Source organism: Sus scrofa, chromosome 3 (genome assembly GCF_054392235.1).
Source record: "Sus scrofa isolate SSC_HxYL_T2T_F1_AM1 chromosome 3, Sscrofa_HxYL_maternal_Yorkshire_Landrace_v2.0, whole genome shotgun sequence".
NCBI classification, from domain to species: domain Eukaryota; kingdom Metazoa; phylum Chordata; class Mammalia; order Artiodactyla; family Suidae; genus Sus; species Sus scrofa.
This window is the reverse complement of record NC_139385.1, coordinates 18,067,720-18,086,738: the sequence shown is the minus strand read 5'-3', so window position 1 is coordinate 18,086,738 and position 19,019 is coordinate 18,067,720. Positions and strand designations below refer to the sequence as shown.

General features: G+C 58.9%; 3 protein-coding genes across 17 annotated transcripts in view; 2 read left to right on the top strand and 1 right to left on the bottom strand.

Moving 5' to 3' along the window:
• INO80E (INO80 complex subunit E) overlaps window positions 1–15,093 on the bottom strand; it is a 28,061-nt gene extending 12,968 nt beyond the window's left edge. For 8 of the 11 annotated variants that reach the window (XR_014840419.1, XR_014840421.1, XR_014840422.1 and 5 more), the window contains exons 1-6: window positions 14,936–15,093; window positions 14,704–14,774; window positions 14,455–14,507; window positions 11,302–11,380; window positions 11,092–11,203; window positions 10,623–10,739 (exon numbers count right to left, since the gene is read on the bottom strand). Coding sequence is in view for 4 of the 11 variants with exons in the window: in XM_085017159.1 (XP_084873285.1) it covers window positions 10,623–10,739; window positions 11,092–11,203; window positions 11,302–11,380; window positions 14,455–14,507; window positions 14,704–14,774; window positions 14,936–15,016 (513 nt within the window). In the remaining 7 variants the exon portion in view is untranslated. Of the gene's footprint in view, window positions 1–5,052; window positions 6,562–7,136; window positions 7,230–10,622; window positions 10,740–11,091; window positions 11,204–11,301; window positions 11,381–14,454; window positions 14,508–14,703; window positions 14,775–14,935 lie in introns of those variants that run through there. The other 3 variants (XM_021088009.2, XM_021088006.2, XM_021088007.2) reach the window with 3 other exon arrangements.
• DOC2A (double C2 domain alpha) lies at window positions 1,181–6,279 on the top strand. Of its 5 annotated transcripts, none has more exons than XM_021087994.2 (11): window positions 1,181–1,312; window positions 1,989–2,262; window positions 2,626–2,705; window positions 2,915–2,989; window positions 3,114–3,223; window positions 4,373–4,499; window positions 4,584–4,643; window positions 4,712–4,875; window positions 5,006–5,087; window positions 5,171–5,267; window positions 5,357–6,279. In XM_021087994.2, exons 2-11 carry the CDS (start codon window positions 1,998–2,000, stop codon window positions 5,500–5,502), a joined length of 1,206 nt encoding a protein of 401 aa, XP_020943653.1. In that variant the 5' UTR covers window positions 1,181–1,312; window positions 1,989–1,997; the 3' UTR covers window positions 5,503–6,279. The 5 variants fall into 5 exon arrangements, with proteins under 5 accessions (XP_020943653.1, XP_084873238.1, XP_020943651.1 ...); XM_085017112.1 differs by having other exon boundaries at window positions 1,181–1,348; window positions 5,357–6,013; XM_021087992.2 differs by having other exon boundaries at window positions 4,373–4,643; window positions 5,357–6,013.
• A 668-nt stretch (window positions 15,094–15,761) lies between the features above and the next one.
• On the top strand, window positions 15,762–18,441 carry HIRIP3 (HIRA interacting protein 3). Its single transcript, XM_021087988.2, has 7 exons — window positions 15,762–15,837; window positions 15,915–16,035; window positions 16,158–16,272; window positions 16,517–17,523; window positions 17,625–17,793; window positions 17,872–17,970; window positions 18,057–18,441. Exons 1-7 carry the CDS (start codon window positions 15,773–15,775, stop codon window positions 18,218–18,220), a joined length of 1,740 nt encoding a protein of 579 aa, XP_020943647.2. The 5' UTR covers window positions 15,762–15,772; the 3' UTR covers window positions 18,221–18,441.
• The last annotated feature ends 578 nt before the right edge of the window (window positions 18,442–19,019 follow it).

Here is a 19,019-nt window from a genome sequence, read left to right as displayed (position 1 = left end):
CTGAAGAAAGGAAAGATCTTCCCAGCTGGGGACCTTGGGTGAGCAAAGGTCTGGAGATCTGAGAGATCCAGGTGTATTCTAGAAACTGCAAGCAATGTTCTGAGAGCCAGCAAAGTGAATAAGCCTTGAAGGGCTGGCAAGTCTGGGGCAAAGGAGAGCAAAGATCAAAGGCTGGGGTTAGACTGCAGGTGGCAGGGTTCAGGTGAGAGGAGGCAGACGGAGGAGGAAAGACTGCTGGGCTCCGGGGCATTTAAACTAAGCCCGACGCCCCGCCCCACCTGAGGGACAGACTGGAAATCGGAGGGCGAGGGAAGGTGGATTCCCGAAGGAGAAGCCATCCCTGGGAAGGGGACATGGACCCTCGGGGGCTGGGTTGGGTCACAAGGAGAGAAGCCTGAACAGCCGAATGAAGGAGGCGTGGGGGAAGCCACAGCCTCTGACCTCCGACTGCGACGTTTCCCTGACCGGGTCCGGGACCCCAAGATCCCAAACCAGGGACCGCGGGCCTACCAGACCCTCTTCTTCAGCCCGCCCCTGGGTCACTGCGGATCTCTAAGCCCCGCCCCTCAGGCCCCGCCCCTACGGATATTGGGAGGGGAGGGCCATATGCCCTCCCCCCCTTCTCCGAAGGCTGTCTGCGGGGGAGGGGCGTGAGACCGCGCGAGGGGGGAAGGGGGGAAAGGATGAACCGGCGTCGCCATGGCAACTAGGCCGGTGGTCCGCCCTGGAGACCCGGGAGGAAAGCAAGGAGAAGGCGCGGGAGGGAGGCTAAGGCGCTCGGCGCGGGGGCGGAGCGGGGGCCCGGGTCTCCCGGGAGGAGTTGGGGAACACCGGGCAGTTCTCGCTGTGGGTTCCTGGTGGCGCAGGGAGCCCGCGTGTTTGCGAAGTTCTCCACGGTGAGTGTGCCAGCGCGTGTCTGGGGTTGTGCACGAGTGTGAGCGTGCGCACGTGGGCACAGGCGTGCGCACAGGAGTGCCCGTGCAAGATGCGAGTGCCAGCCTGCCCGTGTGTGTGCACTCGTGCGCGCTCCTAAGTGTGCCCGGGCGGGCGCCGGCGGGAGAGTAGTCCCGCCCCCTCCCCAGCCTCCCGCCGCCCCTCCCCGCCCCGCGCCGCCTGCGCCGGCTGCATCCTCGCCTCCACCACGCTCCCCCCCTCCCCCCCGCACTTTCTCCAGCTCTCCCTCCCTCTCGGCTCAGACTGCCGGACTCGGCGCTCTTCTCGCCGGCCGCCCTGGGAATCGCCGGCCGCCGCCGCCCAGCCGGCACCCGCTGTCCCCCCAGTACTTGGGCACCTGTTGGAGGCGCAGAGACAGGTGCAGGGGCCTGGGCTGCCAGGGGCGAGGGTGAGGGTGAGTGTGTGTTAGCCTGTGTGTGCCTCCGGGGGTGTTTGGCTCTCGGGAGGCTGCAATTTCTGGCTCCTCTGGAGAGCCAGTCTCGGGAGGTGGCATCTGAGGCAGGGGTCCTCACCTTGAGCTGCGGGGGTAGGGGACCAGGGAGGCCAGCAGATCCTGGGGCTGAATGAAGGGACAGTGGGAAGTGAAAACCTAAGGGGTGGGTGATACCCAGACCTGACAAGCGCCTGGTGCTGAAGGATAGCCAGAGCCTCAGAGAGACAGAGGAGAGGACCAATGGGGCTGCTTTAGGGGTAGATAGGGCCCAGGGCAGCCAGAAGCCCAGAATGAGGGTAGGAGCTGGGAAGATGACAAAGGGACAATCCAGAGGTAAGTGGGCAAGGCTGAGATGGAGCCAGGACCTATCTGGGGGGGCTGGCAGCGCAGCCCCTGTGGAGGACAGCTGGGGGTCTGGAGGGCCCAGGCCTTCTGCCTGGCCGTCAGCTGGCACAGGCTGCAGTCTCCCTCAATACCTAGGAAGGGAGGCCACTGGGGACCCACAGATCCAGGAGGGTGCTGCCTGGCCCTCAGCCAGCAGATGGTAGGTTTGAAGTCAGCCCCGGGCTCACGCTCTCTGGAACCTCCCTCCCCCACCCAGGGGTGCTGCATGAGGGGCCGCAGGGGCGACCGCATGACCATCAACATCCAGGAGCACATGGCCATCAACGTGTGCCCCGGGCCCATCCGGCCCATCCGCCAGATCTCTGACTACTTCCCCCGCCGGGGACTGGGACCCGAAGGGGGCGGCAGGGGCTTCGGAGAGGCCCCGGCCCGACTGGCGCCCCTGGCCTTGGCGCCCCCCGCAGCCCTCCTTGGGGCCACCACGCCTGAGGATGGAGCTGAGGTGGACAGCTATGACTCGGACGATACCAGTGAGTCTGGGGACCTGAAAGGCTCAGGGTGCTAGTGGGGGCTCCAGGCTCACAGCAGGGGCACGGGGCCCCCGCTGGGCGTGGGGAGGCGGCGGGCACGGCCACCACAGCTGCAGTCAGAATGGTGATTACAGCTTCAGCCAGGCTCAATATTCAATATTTCTGCTGAGACACTCAACCACCCACACAGCCCCAGTTGCAGCCCAGCCAGGGACCCAGACGCGCGCACACACTCCGCAGGCTGATAGACGCAGACGGGCGCACACCTTCACAGCTGGCCCACGGAGCGGGCCTGCCCCCCGGCTCTCTGTCACACACCTGTCTTGACTCACTGACTCAGGCTACCTCTTCCCTCTCCTCCAGCCGCCCTGGGCATGCTGGAGTTTGACCTTCTCTATGACCAGGCTTCCTGCACGCTGCACTGTAGTATCCTCAGGGCCAAGGTGGGTGCTTCTTGCCTCCCAAGCCCTGGTCCTGTTTGCCTCCCCCCCTTCCCTTCCCTAGGCCTGACTCCTGCTCCTTCCCCCATTCTTCCCCTCCCCCCCCCCCCCCCCCCCCCCCCCCCGCCGGGGTCCACTCTGCAGAGACAGGGAGGGAGGGCAGGCTGATAAGACTGGGAGCTCACAGCCCTCTTTCCTCCACGCTATCCCAGGGCCTCAAGCCCATGGATTTCAACGGCCTGGCCGACCCCTACGTAAAGCTGCACCTGCTGCCTGGAGCCTGCAAGGTAATGGCCTCCCCCTCCCCTGTCCCCCGGACTCACTCAGCTTGCGGGTCTGTCCCCAATTTTCTCCTGCCTCCAGCCTCTGTGCATCACGACGTACTGAGAACCCTTCGTCCCCACACCTTAGGCCAATAAGTTAAAGACAAAGACTCAGAGGAACACGCTGAATCCTGTGTGGAACGAGGACCTGACATACAGCGGGATCACGGACGAGGACATCACCCACAAGGTGCTCAGGTGAGGGGTCCCTCCTCCCTGTTACCAGGGAGGACAGCGCCTCCTTGGGGACAGCTCTTTGGAACCTTCTTGGATTGGTTGATCCACCTTCCACTAAGCCCGTCTCAGATGCTCAAGAACCATCAGTGGCTCCCTTCCCCTTTGGGAGCAGGCCACCCTGTGTCCCTGCCCCTCAGATATCCCCTACTGCTCCTCCAACAGAGGGCCGCCCTCTTCCCGCTGGTGGGGTTCATAACTCCTGAGCATTGCCTGCTGTGTCACTTCTGGCCTCCCCTCTCTGCGGGCCTAAATCCCTCTCATCCTTTGAGGCTCTGCCTCCTCCTGCAATCGTTTCCTGGTCTAGAGACCCTTTCTAGAGCCCCTGACTTAAGTCACACCTCTGCAGCGGAGGTCTGCCCATCCTGTTGCTTCTGTCCCCCTAACATGGCTAAGGAGTGACGTCTCAAGGGACAGGCGTGGCAATGAGGCCTTAGGGAGGTTAAGCGATTTGCTCCAGGTCACGGGGTTGCTATAAAAGTGGCGGAGCTGGAAACGGAACACTCCTACCTGACAGAGCTGCTGAGGGTGACCTCAGAAGGACGTGCAGGGGGCTGCACATGGAAACGGATGGAACTAAAAGCAATAATCCTTTCATGGCTGGGCTCCTGAGACTCTCCCAGGCTGGCTCCCTGCTCCACACAGAAAAGAAACGGGGGCTCTAGGGAAAGGTGTGAGCTCCTGGTCTGACTCCTCAGAGCATCTCCAGGGCCTTCTAGCGCCTCCATGTCGGACCCGGGACCCACTCCACCAGTGTTATGCACATTCCGTGGCATCCTGTCGCCAGGCCCTGAGTGGAGGCAGTGTGTGTGTGTGTGTGGGGGGGGGGGGGTCCTGAAGGAGCTAAAGCCGTCCTGAGGGCCCAGGGACAGGCAGGGCATCCGGAAAAGGGGGTGCAGAGGCACAGGGCGTATCAAAGCATCCTTCTCGAGGCCCAGGCCTGGCGCTAACCAGCCAGCCCCGAAACAGCCCATTTCACAAGCGAGGAACAGAGCATTCAGGGCAGAGCCGGGACCAGCCCGGGCGTTCGGAGTTCACGTGGAGGACCTTTCTCCCACACTGGAGTGGGGCTCAGGGACCCCAGGGGGCCCTGACCCTGCAGCACCCCTCCAGGATCTCCGTCTGTGACGAGGACAAGCTGAGCCACAACGAGTTCATCGGGGAGATCCGCGTGCCCCTCCGCCGCCTCAAGCCTTCACAGAAGAAGCATTTTAACATCTGCCTGGAGCGCCAGGTCCCGGTCTGTGTGGGGCGGCGGGGTCCCATGGGAAGGGGGCCCTGGGGAGACCGGGTTTCCAGAACTTTCTCTTTGCCCCCCCCTCAGCTGGCTTCACCCTCTTCCATGTCTGCGGCGCTGAGGGGCATCTCCTGTTACCTGAAGGAGGTGAGCGACCCGCAGGGACTGCTGGGGGGGCGGTGGAGGGGACGCAGGCTGAACCCGTCTGCCCACAGCTGGAGCAGGTGGAGCAGGGGCCCGGGCTGCTGGAAGAGCGAGGACGCATCCTGCTGAGCCTCAGCTACAGCTCCCGGCGCCGGGGGCTGCTGGTGGGCATCATGCGCTGTGCCCACCTGGCCGCCATGGATGTCAACGGCTACTCCGACCCCTATGTCAAGACGTGAGCCCCCGCCCTGCCCTGGGACCCACCTGCCCCTCCCTGGGAACCTGCCCCCCAGCCCCAGCCTCTCCTGGGCCTGTCCTGTTCCTGACCCACCTGCTCCCCCACCCCCGTCCCCACTCCCCGGCAGGTACCTGAGGCCCGATGTGGATAAGAAATCCAAGCACAAAACGTGTGTGAAGAAGAAGACGCTCAACCCGGAATTTAATGAGGTAAGTGGGGCCAAGACCAGACACTGAGGCGGCCTGGGGGTGGGGACCGCGCCTCACGGAAGGTGTGGCTTGCCCTGTCCCAGGAGTTCTTCTACGAGATGGAGCTCTCCGCTCTGGCCACGAAGACTCTGGAAGTCACAGTCTGGGACTATGACATTGGCAAATCCAACGACTTCATCGGTGAGGGAGGAGCCTGCCGGGTGGGGCTGATGGAGGGCAGACTGGCAGTGAGCTGGGGCCCTGATCCTGCCACCTCTACTGCTCCCCAGGTGGCGTGTCCCTGGGGCCAGGCGCCCGGGGAGAGGCCCGGAAGCACTGGAGCGACTGTCTGCGGCAGCCGGACGCAGCCCTGGAGCGCTGGCACACCCTGACCAGCGAGCTGCCCCCGGCGGCCGGCGCCCTGCCCTCAGCCTGAGCAGGCTGGCTGCCTGGCACACGGCCCTTGAGGGCCAGGGCCGGTACCCAACCCTCGCACGAATGTGTTGCACGTTTACACGGGGTGGCTGCCCCACCCCACCCTACTTGTCTTATTTCGTGAGCGTCTCCGTGACCGTGGGTCTGTCTTCTTGTGAGGGACTGTGGGGAGCTCTAGGCACATATGCAAACGTCACCCTGCCTGACTCGCTGCGATGAGGACACGCAAATATGCAAACCGCCCACCCTGAGCACACCTGCAGCGGGGGTCCCTGCGGTGCCCCTGGCTCAAGGCCTGGCTGCTGCTCCTCCCTCCTGCCTCTCCAGGCTGCCCGGCCCCCTGCCCTATAGGGAGGAGGTCGGATTAGGGGGGGTTCGGAGGAGAGGATTTCCCCCCCAAAAAGAGAAGGAGCAAAAAGCCAAAAAGCCAAAAAAAAAAAAAAAAAAAAAAAAAAAAAAGAGCCACTCCTTTAATACAGAATCTTCATTTCAAAAACACAAAAACACAAAAACCATCACAAACACCTAGCCCTGTACAGCTGCCCATTTAAGCGGGGGGGCCACCGCCGGGTCTCTGCCTCTCTGAGAGGTGGCAGATGCCCCTGGCCACTCATTTCAATAACTGTCCCCAGTGTCGGGCTGGGACGCGAGGGCAGGACACCTGCCCTCCCTGGAGGGGGCCCACCTTCCGGGGGACACTCGTGCATGTTTACGCCTTTTCTGATTGTGTCAGTGGCCGCAGCATGGCAACTGGGTGTCAATAAATGTCTCTGCGGAAGCTGGGGGCTCGTGTGTGCTGGCCCAGAGGGCGCCGGGCAGGGGGTCGGGCAGAGGGGGTTCATTCCGGGATGTCGATCACCAGGTCATCATCCCCGTCCAGGGCGTCATCCCCACTGCCCGCATCGCTGAACATCTGCCGAGGGACGGCGCTCAGGATGGTAGGAGGGGGCATCTTGGGTGGGGGCAGTGGGGCCAGGGCTGCCCCCACCCCGGCCCCAGAACCCCGGCCTGGGAAGGTCAGCGGCCCTCCCACCGGGCAGTCGGGGGGTCCCACCGCCATCTGCAGCAGGGGGAAGAAACACAGGGAGGGCTTATCAGGGAGGCACTGGGCCCTCCAGGAGGCTGGCACTGCCCCTTAAGACAGTCCTAGGGGACGGGGATGGGGGCAAGGACTCATTCTTGGGGCAGTGGACACAGCCAGGCCAGCCAGAGCTGGAATCGGGGAGCCTGCCCCACCTCGGCCCCTTGGGAGTCTCAAAGCAGCCGGTGTCTGGGAGTGAGGGGTGGTGATGGAGGCGGTGATGAGGCGGGTGGTGGAGGGGGTCTTACAGGAAGCCAGGAGGGAAAGGCCAGGCCCTGCCCTCGCACGTCAGGCACCCTGGCTGCCCCTGTAACTGCACTTAGAGCCAGAGCCAGCCTGCGGCGCCTGCCCGCCCACCTCTGGGGACCTAAGGTACCACTTGCCACCACTGCCCTCCTCTCCCTCCTCCTGCCGAGGGACTCACAGGTTCGGTGGAGGGTGTCAACAGTCTCCACCCCCCGCTGTGTGAGGCCTCTACCGCTCAAATCTGGGACAGGCCCCTCTGTGGGATCCCCGCAGCCACGGGCTTCGGCCAGGCCCTTCTCTCAGCTCACCTGGGCTACGGTACCAGCCTCCTAACTGGACTCCCTGCCTTCAGCCTCTCCCAGATCCAGCTCCTCCTCCACACTGCAGCCAGAGTGAGCTCTCTAAAACACAAACCTGAGCGTGTCATTCCTCCCCTCGTGGGCCTCTGGCTCCTCGCTGCCCTCAGGACAGGCAGTGCCTGACGACAGGCCATTCCCTCCACCTGGAGTCTCCCTTTCTAGCTGTCCAAAGTCCTGCTTTGTCCCCTGAGCCTGGGAAGTAGCCTCGGTCCTGCCCAACCCTCCGGCCCTATCCCTGGTCTGGCCTTCTGAATCCTGCCCCCAGAGCTCCGTGGGCCTCAGGTTTTGCCTGTGGGCACAAAGTGAGCACCTACTATGTGCCGGGTGCTCTCCATTTCTGATCTCTGGCCACCCTGAGAGGGAGGAGAGCTCATTGGCTGGAGGAGGAAACTGAGACTTGGAGATGGGAGGTTTTAAGGCCCAGGCTGGCCAGGCTCCCTAACCACACCGAGCAGTGTCCGGCTTGGGGCAGGAAAAGGCTTACAGGCGGTCTTCACAGTGGCTGTTCCGATTACTCTGACACCTTCTGCCCCCATGCCCTGCTCTCTGCTGCCTTTTTTGGCTTTTTAGGTCCGCACTTGTGGCACGTGGAGGTTCCCAGGCTGGGAGTCAAATCAGAGCTACAGCTGCCAGCCTATGCCGGAGCCACAGCAACACCAGATCCAAGCCACATCTGTGACCCACACCACAGCTCACGGCAACACCAGATCCTTAACGCACCGAGCGAGGCCAGGGATCGAACCCACAACCCCATGGTTCCTAGTCGGATTCGTTTCTGCTGCGCCACGACGGGAATCCTGCTCTCTGCTTCCTAAGTTCCCCCCACCCTCACTGCTGCTCCTGGCGTGGCCTGGAGGGCCAGAGTGGGCCTGTTCCTCAGGGGAGAGGAGTCTGCCAGGACTGCTGACAGACAGAAGGCCCAGCTCTGAACAGCACCCTTGCACCCAGCACCCATGCGTACACGGGAGCAGATGCACACACAGGACTGGAAAGGCTGGTGACATGAGGATTGTCCCCCTCTGGCGGCCACTACCTCACGATTCCCCGAGTTCCCCTATCCTACCCCTGGCTGGACGTCCTTGATGGCCTGGAGCAGCTACTGTTTCTCTGTGGCTTACTAGGGCCCAGGCACTGGGCCAAGTGTTTTCTCTCCCTCAATTCATTTTACCCTCACAGTGCCCCACTGAACAGAGAAGTAAGCTGAGGCTCCAGAGGACATTAACGATGCTGCAGAGCGAGTTGTGGAGGAGCCGGGATGCAAACCCGGCCGAGTCTGGCTGAGGTCCCGGCTCCTGACTGAGCTGCTTCGGTCTGTGCAGCGTCCCTCCCCCCCTGAGACCGGCCGCTCCTGACTCCTCACCCCCACCACCCAGACACTTCCGTGACCCCCACCACAGGACATCTGGCCTCCCACGAGCCACCCCGCCGGACCTTTCTTTCCACCGCTGCTCCTCGCTCTCGCCGCCCCTGCTACAGCCTCAACGGTGCTTCTGCCAAGTCCCCGCCCTCCTTCCACGACTGCCTCAGCCAGGACCATCCAAACCTCCCCTGCCCTGGACTCGGGTGTTACCTGTTCTTTGAGGCCTCCCTCATCGATCCCCCCTCACCCCCCCGCACAGCGACTGATGTGGGACCTTCTTCACCGGCCTGTCCAGAGCTTCGCTCCCCACCATGCCTCTGCTTTGGGACCCAGCATGTCAGAGCCTCCAACTGCCAAGCCAGGCCCACCCCGCGCCACGCCTCTACCCTCTGCCCTGGGCTTCACCAGCCCTGGCCTTCCCCACCAGCCTGGCCCTCGGGCCAGAAGCAAAACACCTGCTGCGCAGAGCACGCAGCAGAAGCTAAGCAGTAGCCTTAAGTGTTAACTCTCCATTGTCAGGGCTCAAGGCCAAGGTCGCACGGGGGTGGCAGAGCTGGGGTTTGAACCCCAGAACCCACACGCCTAACCACCACGAGCAGGGCTCCCATTTCATTTTTGGCTCCTAAGCCTCAAGGCCACAGTTCCCTCAGCGTGAGGGCCGCCCAGCTGGGTCCCTGCTTCGCTTGGACTCAGAGCTGGAAGGGCACCTGGTGCCTTCCCTGTCCTCATCGCCCCCGGCGCTCAGGGCGCAGGCCTCTTCTCTTCTCCATCCATGCTCTCCCCCGACGGGCGTGTCCACCTCCCGGCTCATGACTTCCAGGTACACACCCCATGTGCCCTGGGCCCACGTAGCCCAGTTGTCTGGCTGGCATTTCCAGACAGCATCTCCCCGTGTCCAAGGCCAACCTCGCCTTCCCTCCAAATCTGCTGCTCTCACAGTCCTCTCCGCCTCAGAAAAGGGCCACTCCACTGCCCCAGCTGCTCAGGCCAAAGCCCTGGCATCATCCCTGGTGTCCCCCTCTCACAGGCCACCCTGGTCTTCCCATGGCTGGTTCTTTCCACTTTGCATCCGTCCCCTGCGGCCTGGCTGACGGCAGCCTCCTCCCTGGTGTCCCCACCTCCATCCGGACCCAGCCCACGCCCACCTCCCCAGCTCACAGCAGCACCAGGCGTTGGTCAGATCAGATCAGGTCTTCCCCACCTTCTCCAAGGGCCCCCGTTTCATTCACAGGACAAGCCAAGGTCTTTAACCCTCAGTTACTGCTCTGTCCTACCCTCTCTGGTCATTCTCCCAGCTCGCTTTCCTCTGACCACACCAGCCTCCTTCCTGGTCCTTGAACCAACGGAACATGCACCCCCCTCAGGGTCCCTGTGCGGCTTCTTCTTCCTGGATGACACGTTCGAAAGAGAGCCACAGGGCTTCTGCTGCTCGGAGTCCTTTGAGTTTCTGGGCACCCTGTGCTCTGGCGGTTTCCACCTTCCTCACCTGACTCCATTTTTCTACAGTTACCTGTTTCTCGTGCTTATTTTCTGCCCATCCTTCTAGAACAGCCCATGGGCTCCATGTTCTGGGAGAAGGGGCAGAAAATAAGGGATGGGCATGGGACCTTTGTTTTGTTCATGACTGGCTCTGCAGCACCTGGAGCAGTGCCTGGTACGGAGCAAGCGCTCCGTGAGCCTGGCTGATCACACTCACTTTACAGACACACAGTCTGAAACCTCAAGAGTTACGGGTACGTGGTTTTTAAGGGGTGCAGCCTCGACTTGTTTCTAATCCCACAACTCTGCCCCGCCTCGGGGACTGCCTGGCATCACAGCACACCTGGGAAAACAAGCCTGTGTCCCCAGCCGTCTTCGCTCTGGGCCCCCCAGGCTGCTCCTGCCCAGACTAGTCTCGCGCGGAACCTGTGAGCCAGGACTTCTCGGACCTTCCCCTCAGTGCCTGCCCTTAGGCTGGGCCCCCAGCAGCAGCCCCAAGTCAGGCTTTCAACATTCTCGGACAGGCCCCCAGCCCGTCTGGAGCCTCCCTTTGATGGCTGTCCTGGCCCCTCCCTAATGTCCCCCAAACAGGGTACCTTGAGTTTCCGGGGCAGGCGGGGCCGTTTCTCCCGCTTGGGCCGCAGGGGGCTGGGCTCGGGCAGCTGCAGGGCCAGGTAATCGGAAGGGAATGGGGGGTAGGGGGGGGAAGCCAGCTGCAGGCGGGAGTGAGGGGATGGAGATGGGAAATGGAGTGGATGGGGTGGGGGTGAAGGGAAGAAATGCAAACAGGAGGAAGAATGGAAAAACAAGAGATGGTGATGAGTGTGGCTCCCGAGAACAGAGGGGAGGGGACAGCAGCAGGACTGTGTCCTGGGCTCTGCTCTCCTCAGTCACTTCTGTCCCCCATCCCTACACCAGAGGGACGTGGACGGCCCCGACTCACACCCTCCAGGGGACCGTGCTGGCCACACCAAGACAGATGTCCTTGGCCCAGCCCCTCTGCCCAAATGACACCCGCCTTACTCCCGGGCCTTTTACCACTTCCCATCCTTGACCCCAACTCACCGAGCTCAGGTATGGGGAGGGGGCACCGGAGGCCTGAAGGGGAAACCCTGCTGAAGGAGGCAGGGAGAGGCTGGAGGGGGAGGGGGCGCCCCCCAGCGGAGGGCTTCTCTTCCTGGAGAAAAGGACAGGGGACAGGGTCAGAGGCAGAGAGGTGGCCCAGGTGCCCCCCTGGCCCCTGGCCTGGCCTGGGGAATGATGGCTTCTTCTCACCTCTTAGGAGCTGGTGTGTCCGACAACTTGGGTGTCCCCTCGGTCTCGCTGTTATCCGAAGATGCGGTGGCATCTGAGTCTGTGGGGGGGCACAGTTGGTCAGTGGGGAGTGGGAATTTCCATTTACCCCAGAGGGGTGTAATCTCAACTCTATGGAAGGTCTGTGGGGACTCTAATGGCCCCCCCATCAAAACACACACACACAGAGCTTCCCCAACTTCTTAAAATGTCCTTTACAACAGACTTCCTGCCTGGACTCCTCGGTAACACATTTGTCACGCACTTGCTACGGGAGCTCCCATTGTGGCTCAGTGGTTAAGGAACCCGACTAGTATCCATGACGACGCAGGTTTGATCCCTGGCCTCGCTCAGTGGGTTAAGGATCCGGCATTGCCATGAGCTGTGGTGTAGGCTGCAGACACGGCTCAGATCCTGTGTTGCTGTGGCTGTGGTGTAGGCCGGCGGCTACAGCTCTGATTCGACCCCTAGCCTGGAAACCTCCATATGTCGTGGGAGTGGCCCTAGAAAAGGCAAAAAGGCAAAAAAAAAAAAAAAAAAAAAAAAAAAAAAAAAAAAGGAATAGGTAGAATAGGGAGTTTCCTGGTGGTCTAGCGGTTAGGATTCAGTGTTCTCACTGTTGTAGCTTAGGTTCAATCCCTGGTCTGGGAACTGAGATCCCACATCAAGCTATTGCATGCCACAGCTCCCCCCTGAAAGCAGATCAAATGCCACCTTTCTGAGAAGTCTCCTAGATTCCCTCAGACCCAGCTGATGGCCAGCTCTCCCGGAACTCTCTACTCTCACTTGTCACGGCTCTCCTCATGGTGCTAGGACGTGGTATGTGTGGGTGTCTCCCTGACTATACTACGGGCTTCTCAGGGATCTAAGTGGCGGCTTATGTCTCCGGGCTCTTGCTTCTCAGGTTTATCCCACTCTGACCATAGACACGCTGGGTTCTCTCATGCCTCCTATACTGACGTCCCCCTCAGACAGGAAATTAACTGAAAAGAATTACTACTTTTTTTTTTTTTGCTTTTTAGGGCTGCACCCACAGCATATGGAGGTTCCCAGGCTAGGGGTTGAACTGGAGCTGCAGCTGCCAGCCTACACACACCACAGCTCACGGCAACGCCAGATACTTAACCCACTGAGTGAGGCCAGGGATTGAACCCACATTCTCATGCCACAACGGGAACTCCCAAAAGAATGATTTATATAGTCATACAAGCCAGGCGTTCTGCCATGACCCACATGAGCTGGGTCCTACTTGCTTTCTGACCTTGTTTGCTGGTCTCTTACGGTATGTAAATAACTGGGTGTTGTGTGTTCTGATGAAACATTATTTACAGAGACAAGCAGCCTGGCTGGCTGCCATTTGCTGACCCCCAATCTACATCCGTATTTAAAGGAACCATGGAAAGAAGTAATTGCATGGCACGTACTCATGAGAAGAACAGGGCCACAAAGGTCCACCATAAGGCTTTTTCAAACTGGGGGTATCAACCCGTAAGTGAGTCACAAAGTCAACTAATTGGTTTTCAACCAGCATTAAATGGGGGAAAAACAAACAAACAAACAAAACAAACAAAAACGGTCTAAAAAGTATCAGAATACTGCTGTATATATAGCACAGGGAACTATAGCCCATCACTTGCAAAGGAGCAGGATGGAGGATCATGAAAGAAAAATAATGTATATATACAGACAACTGAGTCGCTCTGCTGTACAGCAGAAACTGACAGAACACTGTGAAATCGACTATAATTTTAAAATGAAAAATAATAAAAAAATAAAAACTATCAGAGCACATGTCATAATCTTCACATTGTTTCATTAAATTCTGCTTTAAAAGTACCTAAGTATGTGGGGCTGGTCAGGATGTAAAATCTATTACTGACTGTAAACAAGGAGAACACAGCTTTATGTGCTTCAGCCCTTCCACTTTCAAACCACCTGCTACCTTCTTACCTCAGGGAATCTGCACTTGTGATTCCCTCCCCTGGAAAACCTCTCACTCGTCCCTGCACAAGACAGGTCTCTTCTTCTCACCTAGGTCCCAGGTCAAACAATCCTCGCTAAAAAGAGTCTTTCTTAAACCCTTTATTGATTTGCAGCCTGCCATGTGCTTGTGCGTGGTATGTATGCTAAGAATGGCTTTTCAGTTTTTCAAATGGTTGAGGAAAAAAAATCCAAGGAAAAATATTTCATGATGTGTGTGAACGTTATGAAATTCAAAGTTCAGTATTCATAAATAATGCTGTTTTGTCTTTTTAAGGCTGAACCTGCAGCATATGGAGGTTCCCTGGCTAGGGGTCGAATTGGAGCTGCAGCTGCCAGCCTACACCAGAGTCACAGCCACAGCCACGGAGGACCTGAGAGGAACTCCCATAAATAATGTTCTTAAAACAAAACCAGGAGTTCTCATTGTGGCTCAGTGGAAATGAACCTGATTAGCATCCATGAGGACACAGGTTCCATCCCTGGCCTCACTCAGTGGGTTAAGTATCTGGCGTTGCCGTGAGCTGTGGTGTAGGCCGGCAACTGCAGCTTTTATTCAGCTGAGACGCTGAAACAAAAGGTATATGTTCTGCAAAGTCTACTTGGCTCTTTTCCCGCTCTCTTTCCCCTTTTTCGCCGCACCTGAAGCATATGGAGGCCACACCTGAGGATCTCAGGCCAGGGATCAAATCCAAGCTGCACCTTCGACCTACACCACTGCTTTAACTGCTGCAGTGACGCGGCCGGATCTTTAACCCACTGTGCCACAGCAGGAATGCCTACTTAGCTCTTTACAGAGAACGTTTATCAACCCCTGCTTTATTCCAATCACTACCATATCACCCTGATTTTATGCCTTTCGAATCTAAAACTCTAGTTTATTTCTTTGCTCTCTTATTACACCTAATTACAATACAAATTCCCAGAAGCTTTGTGCATCTCAGTCACCACTGCATTCCCTGTGCAGAGCACAGTGCCTGAAACGAAGTAGATATCCAGTAATACTTGAGTTAACAAACAGGGGAGGTGGAGGGCAAGCAACCAGGCTTAGGAACCACCAGAGGTGTACTGGCCTCCAGTCTAAAAGGAGGGCCCAGTGAGCTGGCTGGAGCGCCAGGAGCATGTCCTCCACCAATTTTCCATGACCCTGCTCACCAGAAGAGTCTTCATCCACGTTCTCGTACTGCAGAAGTCGGTCTAGGAGGAAACTGAGGAAAGAGGCGGGGGGAACAATGAGTGTTTATTCCCATCTCTGCAACGTTCTCTTGAGCCCCCGTCCCTTCGAACTGGCCCCGTCCTCACAACAGCCCCCAGGCAGGCATCATGCATTTGTGGCCCATTCCAGGGTGGGGGCCGAATGTAGATCTACTCTGGTCTCCCTCCTCCCCTCGGAGCCTGTCTCACCTCTTGTCCCGGGACACCTTCAACAATTTTCTCTGTGCCTTCCTCAGTTCCTCCTGGAAGCACTCGTGTTCCTGTATCAAGGGCAAGGTGGATGCTGAGCCACCTGCCATCCGTAAATGGGGCTCGGAAGCCGGCCACAGAGTACCCTGCTCCCTTTACACAGAACTAAACGGACGTCCTACCAGCGCCAGGCCTCACCCCCCTCCACCTTCCCACTCCACCCAGCACTCACGTAGATGAGGAATTTGAGCTTCCGCTTCAGGTTCCGGTATTTCTTCTTGTAGTCCACTTCGCCATCCGCCGGCCCGTTCATGACTGGGTCCGGGAGTGGCGCCCCAAACCTAGTCCGGGGTCCCGCTACCCGAAAGCCGCCTCGGCCCGGCCTCTTCCGCTTCCACTTCCGGAGACTCGGCTAGGCTGTGTTCGCTGGGACTACAACTCCCAGAGTCCACCGCGCCCAGAGATCTTGACCACAGGGGGTGGCTCCGAGGGACCACCGTGAAAGGAGCGTTGTTTCCAGGGGATACGCGGAAGATGGCGCCGCCGCGACGTGAAGACGTCACAGAGATGGCGGCTGCCGAAGGGCTTCCTTACTGACTTGGAATGTGCTTAGCGATTTGAAGCCACAAGACGAATTTCTCCCTGGAATTCCTAGTCTCTAGGTGGGGACGCCCTTTTCTTTCTGTCTTTCGAAAATCACAGAGGCCTAACTGCTGCCCGTGATCACGAACGGAGGCAGCGTCGCAGGTTGATTGCGTTACCCAAAGGTTGCGGGCTGCGAATCGGTTTCTAAGGAAAACTTTCGAAGCGCTTCGTTCTTAAAAAAAAAAAAAAAAAAAAAAAGAGGAAGGAGCTGCGAGACACCCCCCCCCCCCCAAACACACACACTGCCCGGGGAGAGCAAGTTTTGTCTGGTAAAGTTCTCGGTCTAAGCGGCCCGCAACGGACCTTCAACGGTCGCTAGCCTCACGGCTCTACGACTCTGCGCGTGCGCAAGCTCCTGTCAAACGCGTGGACGGAGGCCGGGAAGAAAAAAGGCGGGAGCCACCAGTATTCTGGGTGGAGCAAAATGGCGCGGGAGAATGAGATGCAGGAGTTCACCCGTAGCTTCTTCCGAGGCCGCCCGGACCTCAGGTGCACCGGAGGTTGGCGTTGGGGTTGGAAAGGGCAGGGGCGGGACGGGGACTCTGTCCTGACACGTGTTTCTGCAGCACGCTTACGCACTCCATCGTGCGGCAGAGGTTCTTGGCTCACGCCGGCCGCGACCACCTGGAACCTGAGGAGAAGCAGGCGCTGAAGAGGCTAGTGGAGGAGGAGCTGCTGAAGATGCAGGTGAGGGCGCCAGCCGGGGTCACCAGAGGCGGGGGTTGTGGAGGCGGCGGCGGAGGAGCCTGAGGGGGGCGGGGCCGAAAACAACCTTGGTTCATGTTTTGCCCTCTTGATGCTCCACACAGGTGGATGAAACGGGTGCCAAGGAAGAGAGGCTCGACCTTGCCAAGAAGGCGAAGAGGTCTCCCACCCTCTGCCATGACCGAGAGAGGAAAAGGTTCCGTTTCAATTCAGAGTCAGGTTAGTGCTTTCTACATAGGTGGTCCATTCAAAACGTATTTACTTGTTGCGCGTGAGCTATGCCCCAAGGCCTTAGATGAGGGCGCTGGATGGGTGCGTCAGGCACTAGGAAAAGGGTAGACTGAGCGCTGTCTCCTACTGCCCTTCCGTCTGTCAGAGCAGGATTAGAGGCAGTTTATCCCAAGTGGAGGAAGAAAGTGACAGGAGAAACCTCTCCCAACCTTCTCTTCTCTCCACATTCCAGAGCCCAGCTCTGCAGCCTCCAGCCCAGACTGCTTCAGCCCCCCAGCAAAGAATGAGACGGCAGAAGTCAGTCCCGCTGAGGATGAAAGGCCAAAGCGTGCCCCGAAGAATGCAGTTGAGGAGAGCAGTGATGAGGAAGAACAGCAGAGAGACCTGACTGCAACGATCAGATTAGCAAACGAGGTGGTGAAGGAGAGCAGTGAGGAGGAGGAAGAGGGCTCTGCCAGGAGGAGGAAGATCTGGAAAGGAGAGAGCAGTGAGGGAGAGGAGGAGGGAAAGGAAGAGAAAGAGAACAAAGATGAGGAAGACGAAAAGGCACCCAAGGGCAGGACTAGGAAGAAGCCCGGGGCAAAGAACAAGCAGGCATCAGGCAGGGCCTCAGCCAGCCGGAAGCTGGCCAGGGAGGCGAGTGAGGACAGTGAGGATGAACCTGCCGAGAGGATAGGAAAGAAGGTGGGAGGAAAGGAAGGAGCTAGAAGCCACCAGGAAAGTGAAAAGGAGAGTGAGGAGGAGACCCTAGCCAAGCAGAAAGAGAACAGAGAGGAGTGGAAACTCAGAGCCCAGAGCAACGGAGGGAAAAGGTCAGCTCGGGAGGAGCAAAGCTGTAAGCAGAAAAGCAGGGCAGGAAGACTGCTGGGAGACCAGGAACAGAAGGAAAAAGCAGCCACAGGCAGTGGGGATACCAGTGATGAAGATGAAAAGCCCCTAGCGCAGAGCAGGGACAGGACCGAGCAGAAGGGTGGGGAAAGGCAGAGTGGCAGCAGTGAGGCGGAGGAGGAGGACGACAGCTGGAGAAAGGTGACACCAACTACTGGTAAGACAGCCACGGTGGGCAGTATCAATGGTGAGGCAAGTGACTCAGAGAAGGAGGTGAGTGACATCGAGGCAGAGGGGAGCCCCAAGAGGGAGAGGAAGAACCGCTCTTCCAAGAAGAGCTCCAAGAAAGGCAGGACACGCAGCTCCTCTTCCTCTTCCACCGACGGCAGTCCGGAACCCAAAGGCGGGAAGGTGAGGGTTGAAGGTGGGGTGGGAGGCTGCCATTAGGGATGAGGGAGCTCTTGACGCAAGCCCAGAAGGCGTGGCCTTCAGCTGCTGTCTTTCCTGGCCAGGCTGGCTCAGGTCGTCCTGGTGAGGACCACCCAGCTGTGATGAGGCTAAAGCGCTACATCCGGGCCTGCGGTGCCCATCGAAACTACAAGAAGCTGCTGGGTTCCTGCCGCTCCCACAAGGAACGCCTGAGTGTTCTCCGGGCAGAGCTGGAAGCCCTAGGCATGAAGGGTGAGGCTGGGCGCACCCCGGGGGCTGCAGGAGGACCTTGACTGCCAAGGAGAGGCTCACAAGCTTCTTCCGCCCCAGGTAACCCTTCCTTAGAGAAGTGTCGGGCCCTGAAGGAGCAGCGGGAAGAGGCAGCTGAGGTGGCCTCCTTGGACGTTACCAACATCATCAGTGGGTCAGGTGAGGGGCTTCCTCTCACTCCCCAGGAGCAGATGAGGTGCAGACTTTCTCAGACAACTCATCTCCCACCTTCTCCTCCCCTCTAGGCCGGCCACGCAGACGCACAGCCTGGAACCCTTCGGGAGACGCAGCCCCGCCGGGGGAGCTGTACCGCAGGACCTTGGACTCAGAGGAGGAGCGGCCCCGCCCTCCACCCCCAGATTGGTCACACCTGCGGGGCATCATCAGCAGTGATGGCGAGAGCAGCTGAGCTTCCCCCGTCCCCAGGAGGGACGTTCCACTTGTAGAAAGTGTATAAGGCAGCCCCACCCCAATTCTGTGCCTGCAGAGCAGAAGCAGCTTTCTTCAGAGACTTGCAGCCCCCACGGACAGAGTGTTGGGATTCTACTTCTCAGCTTTGCATCCTCACTTTAAGGTGTTTACAGGGGTTTACTTTTAAAGACACAATAAAGGAGCGTTTGCATCACCTCATCAGAACTTTGGTCCAGGAAGCTGAGGAGCAGCCACACTGTCCCCCTGGTCTGGTTCCCCTTAATCTCCCTCAGTTTCTCCCAAGCCCCAGCCTCCCACCAGGCTTGATCTGAGAAGAGTGTGGCTCCTTCCTCCACCCTGGCCAGCGGGGCCCTCTGATCACCCTGCTATTAGCTGTGTCTGATAACCAAGTTGGGAGGATGATCTGAACAAATGCCCTTAAGAAGAATGTGAAGCACAAAATGAAAGGGCTTGGGAACAGCTGTTGTTTACGTCTTTCTTCCCCCTTCTGGAAACAGCCACTTAGTTCAGGGGTGATTCTTTCAGCCTTTAAGGGGTGGGTACAGGACCTAAACCTGACCAATCAGAGCACCCCAGGCCTCTGGCTACAGATCAAACCAATCAAGTCACTTCAGGACTGCAAGAATTCTTGCTGTGGAGATTGCTGGTACGCTGTAAGCTTGGAGGTGTTGGGGTCTGCGGGTGAGGTGAACCTTCTGAAAATCTGAAGCTAAAGCGAAGGGAAGCAAGAGGTCCAGAGACTGATGACTTCCCTGGAAGCTCACTCTGGATCTAGT

Bases quoted from the DNA above. Each gene is read 5' to 3' on its own strand.
- DOC2A (XM_085017111.1), top strand. From the start codon at position 1,998: ATGAGGGGCCGCAGGGGCGACCGCATGACCATCAACATCCAGGAGCAC. The intron at 3,224-4,372 runs GTGAGGGGTCCC...GCACCCCTCCAG, and splicing joins ATCACCCACAAGGTGCTCAG to GATCTCCGTCTGTGACGAGG. The intron at 5,088-5,170 runs GTAAGTGGGGCC...GCCCTGTCCCAG, and splicing joins TCAACCCGGAATTTAATGAG to GAGTTCTTCTACGAGATGGA.
- HIRIP3 (XM_021087988.2), top strand. From the start codon at position 15,773: ATGGCGCGGGAGAATGAGATGCAGGAGTTCACCCGTAGCTTCTTCCGA. The intron at 16,273-16,516 runs GTTAGTGCTTTC...TCCACATTCCAG, and splicing joins CCGTTTCAATTCAGAGTCAG to AGCCCAGCTCTGCAGCCTCC. The intron at 17,524-17,624 runs GTGAGGGTTGAA...TTTCCTGGCCAG, and splicing joins CGGAACCCAAAGGCGGGAAG to GCTGGCTCAGGTCGTCCTGG.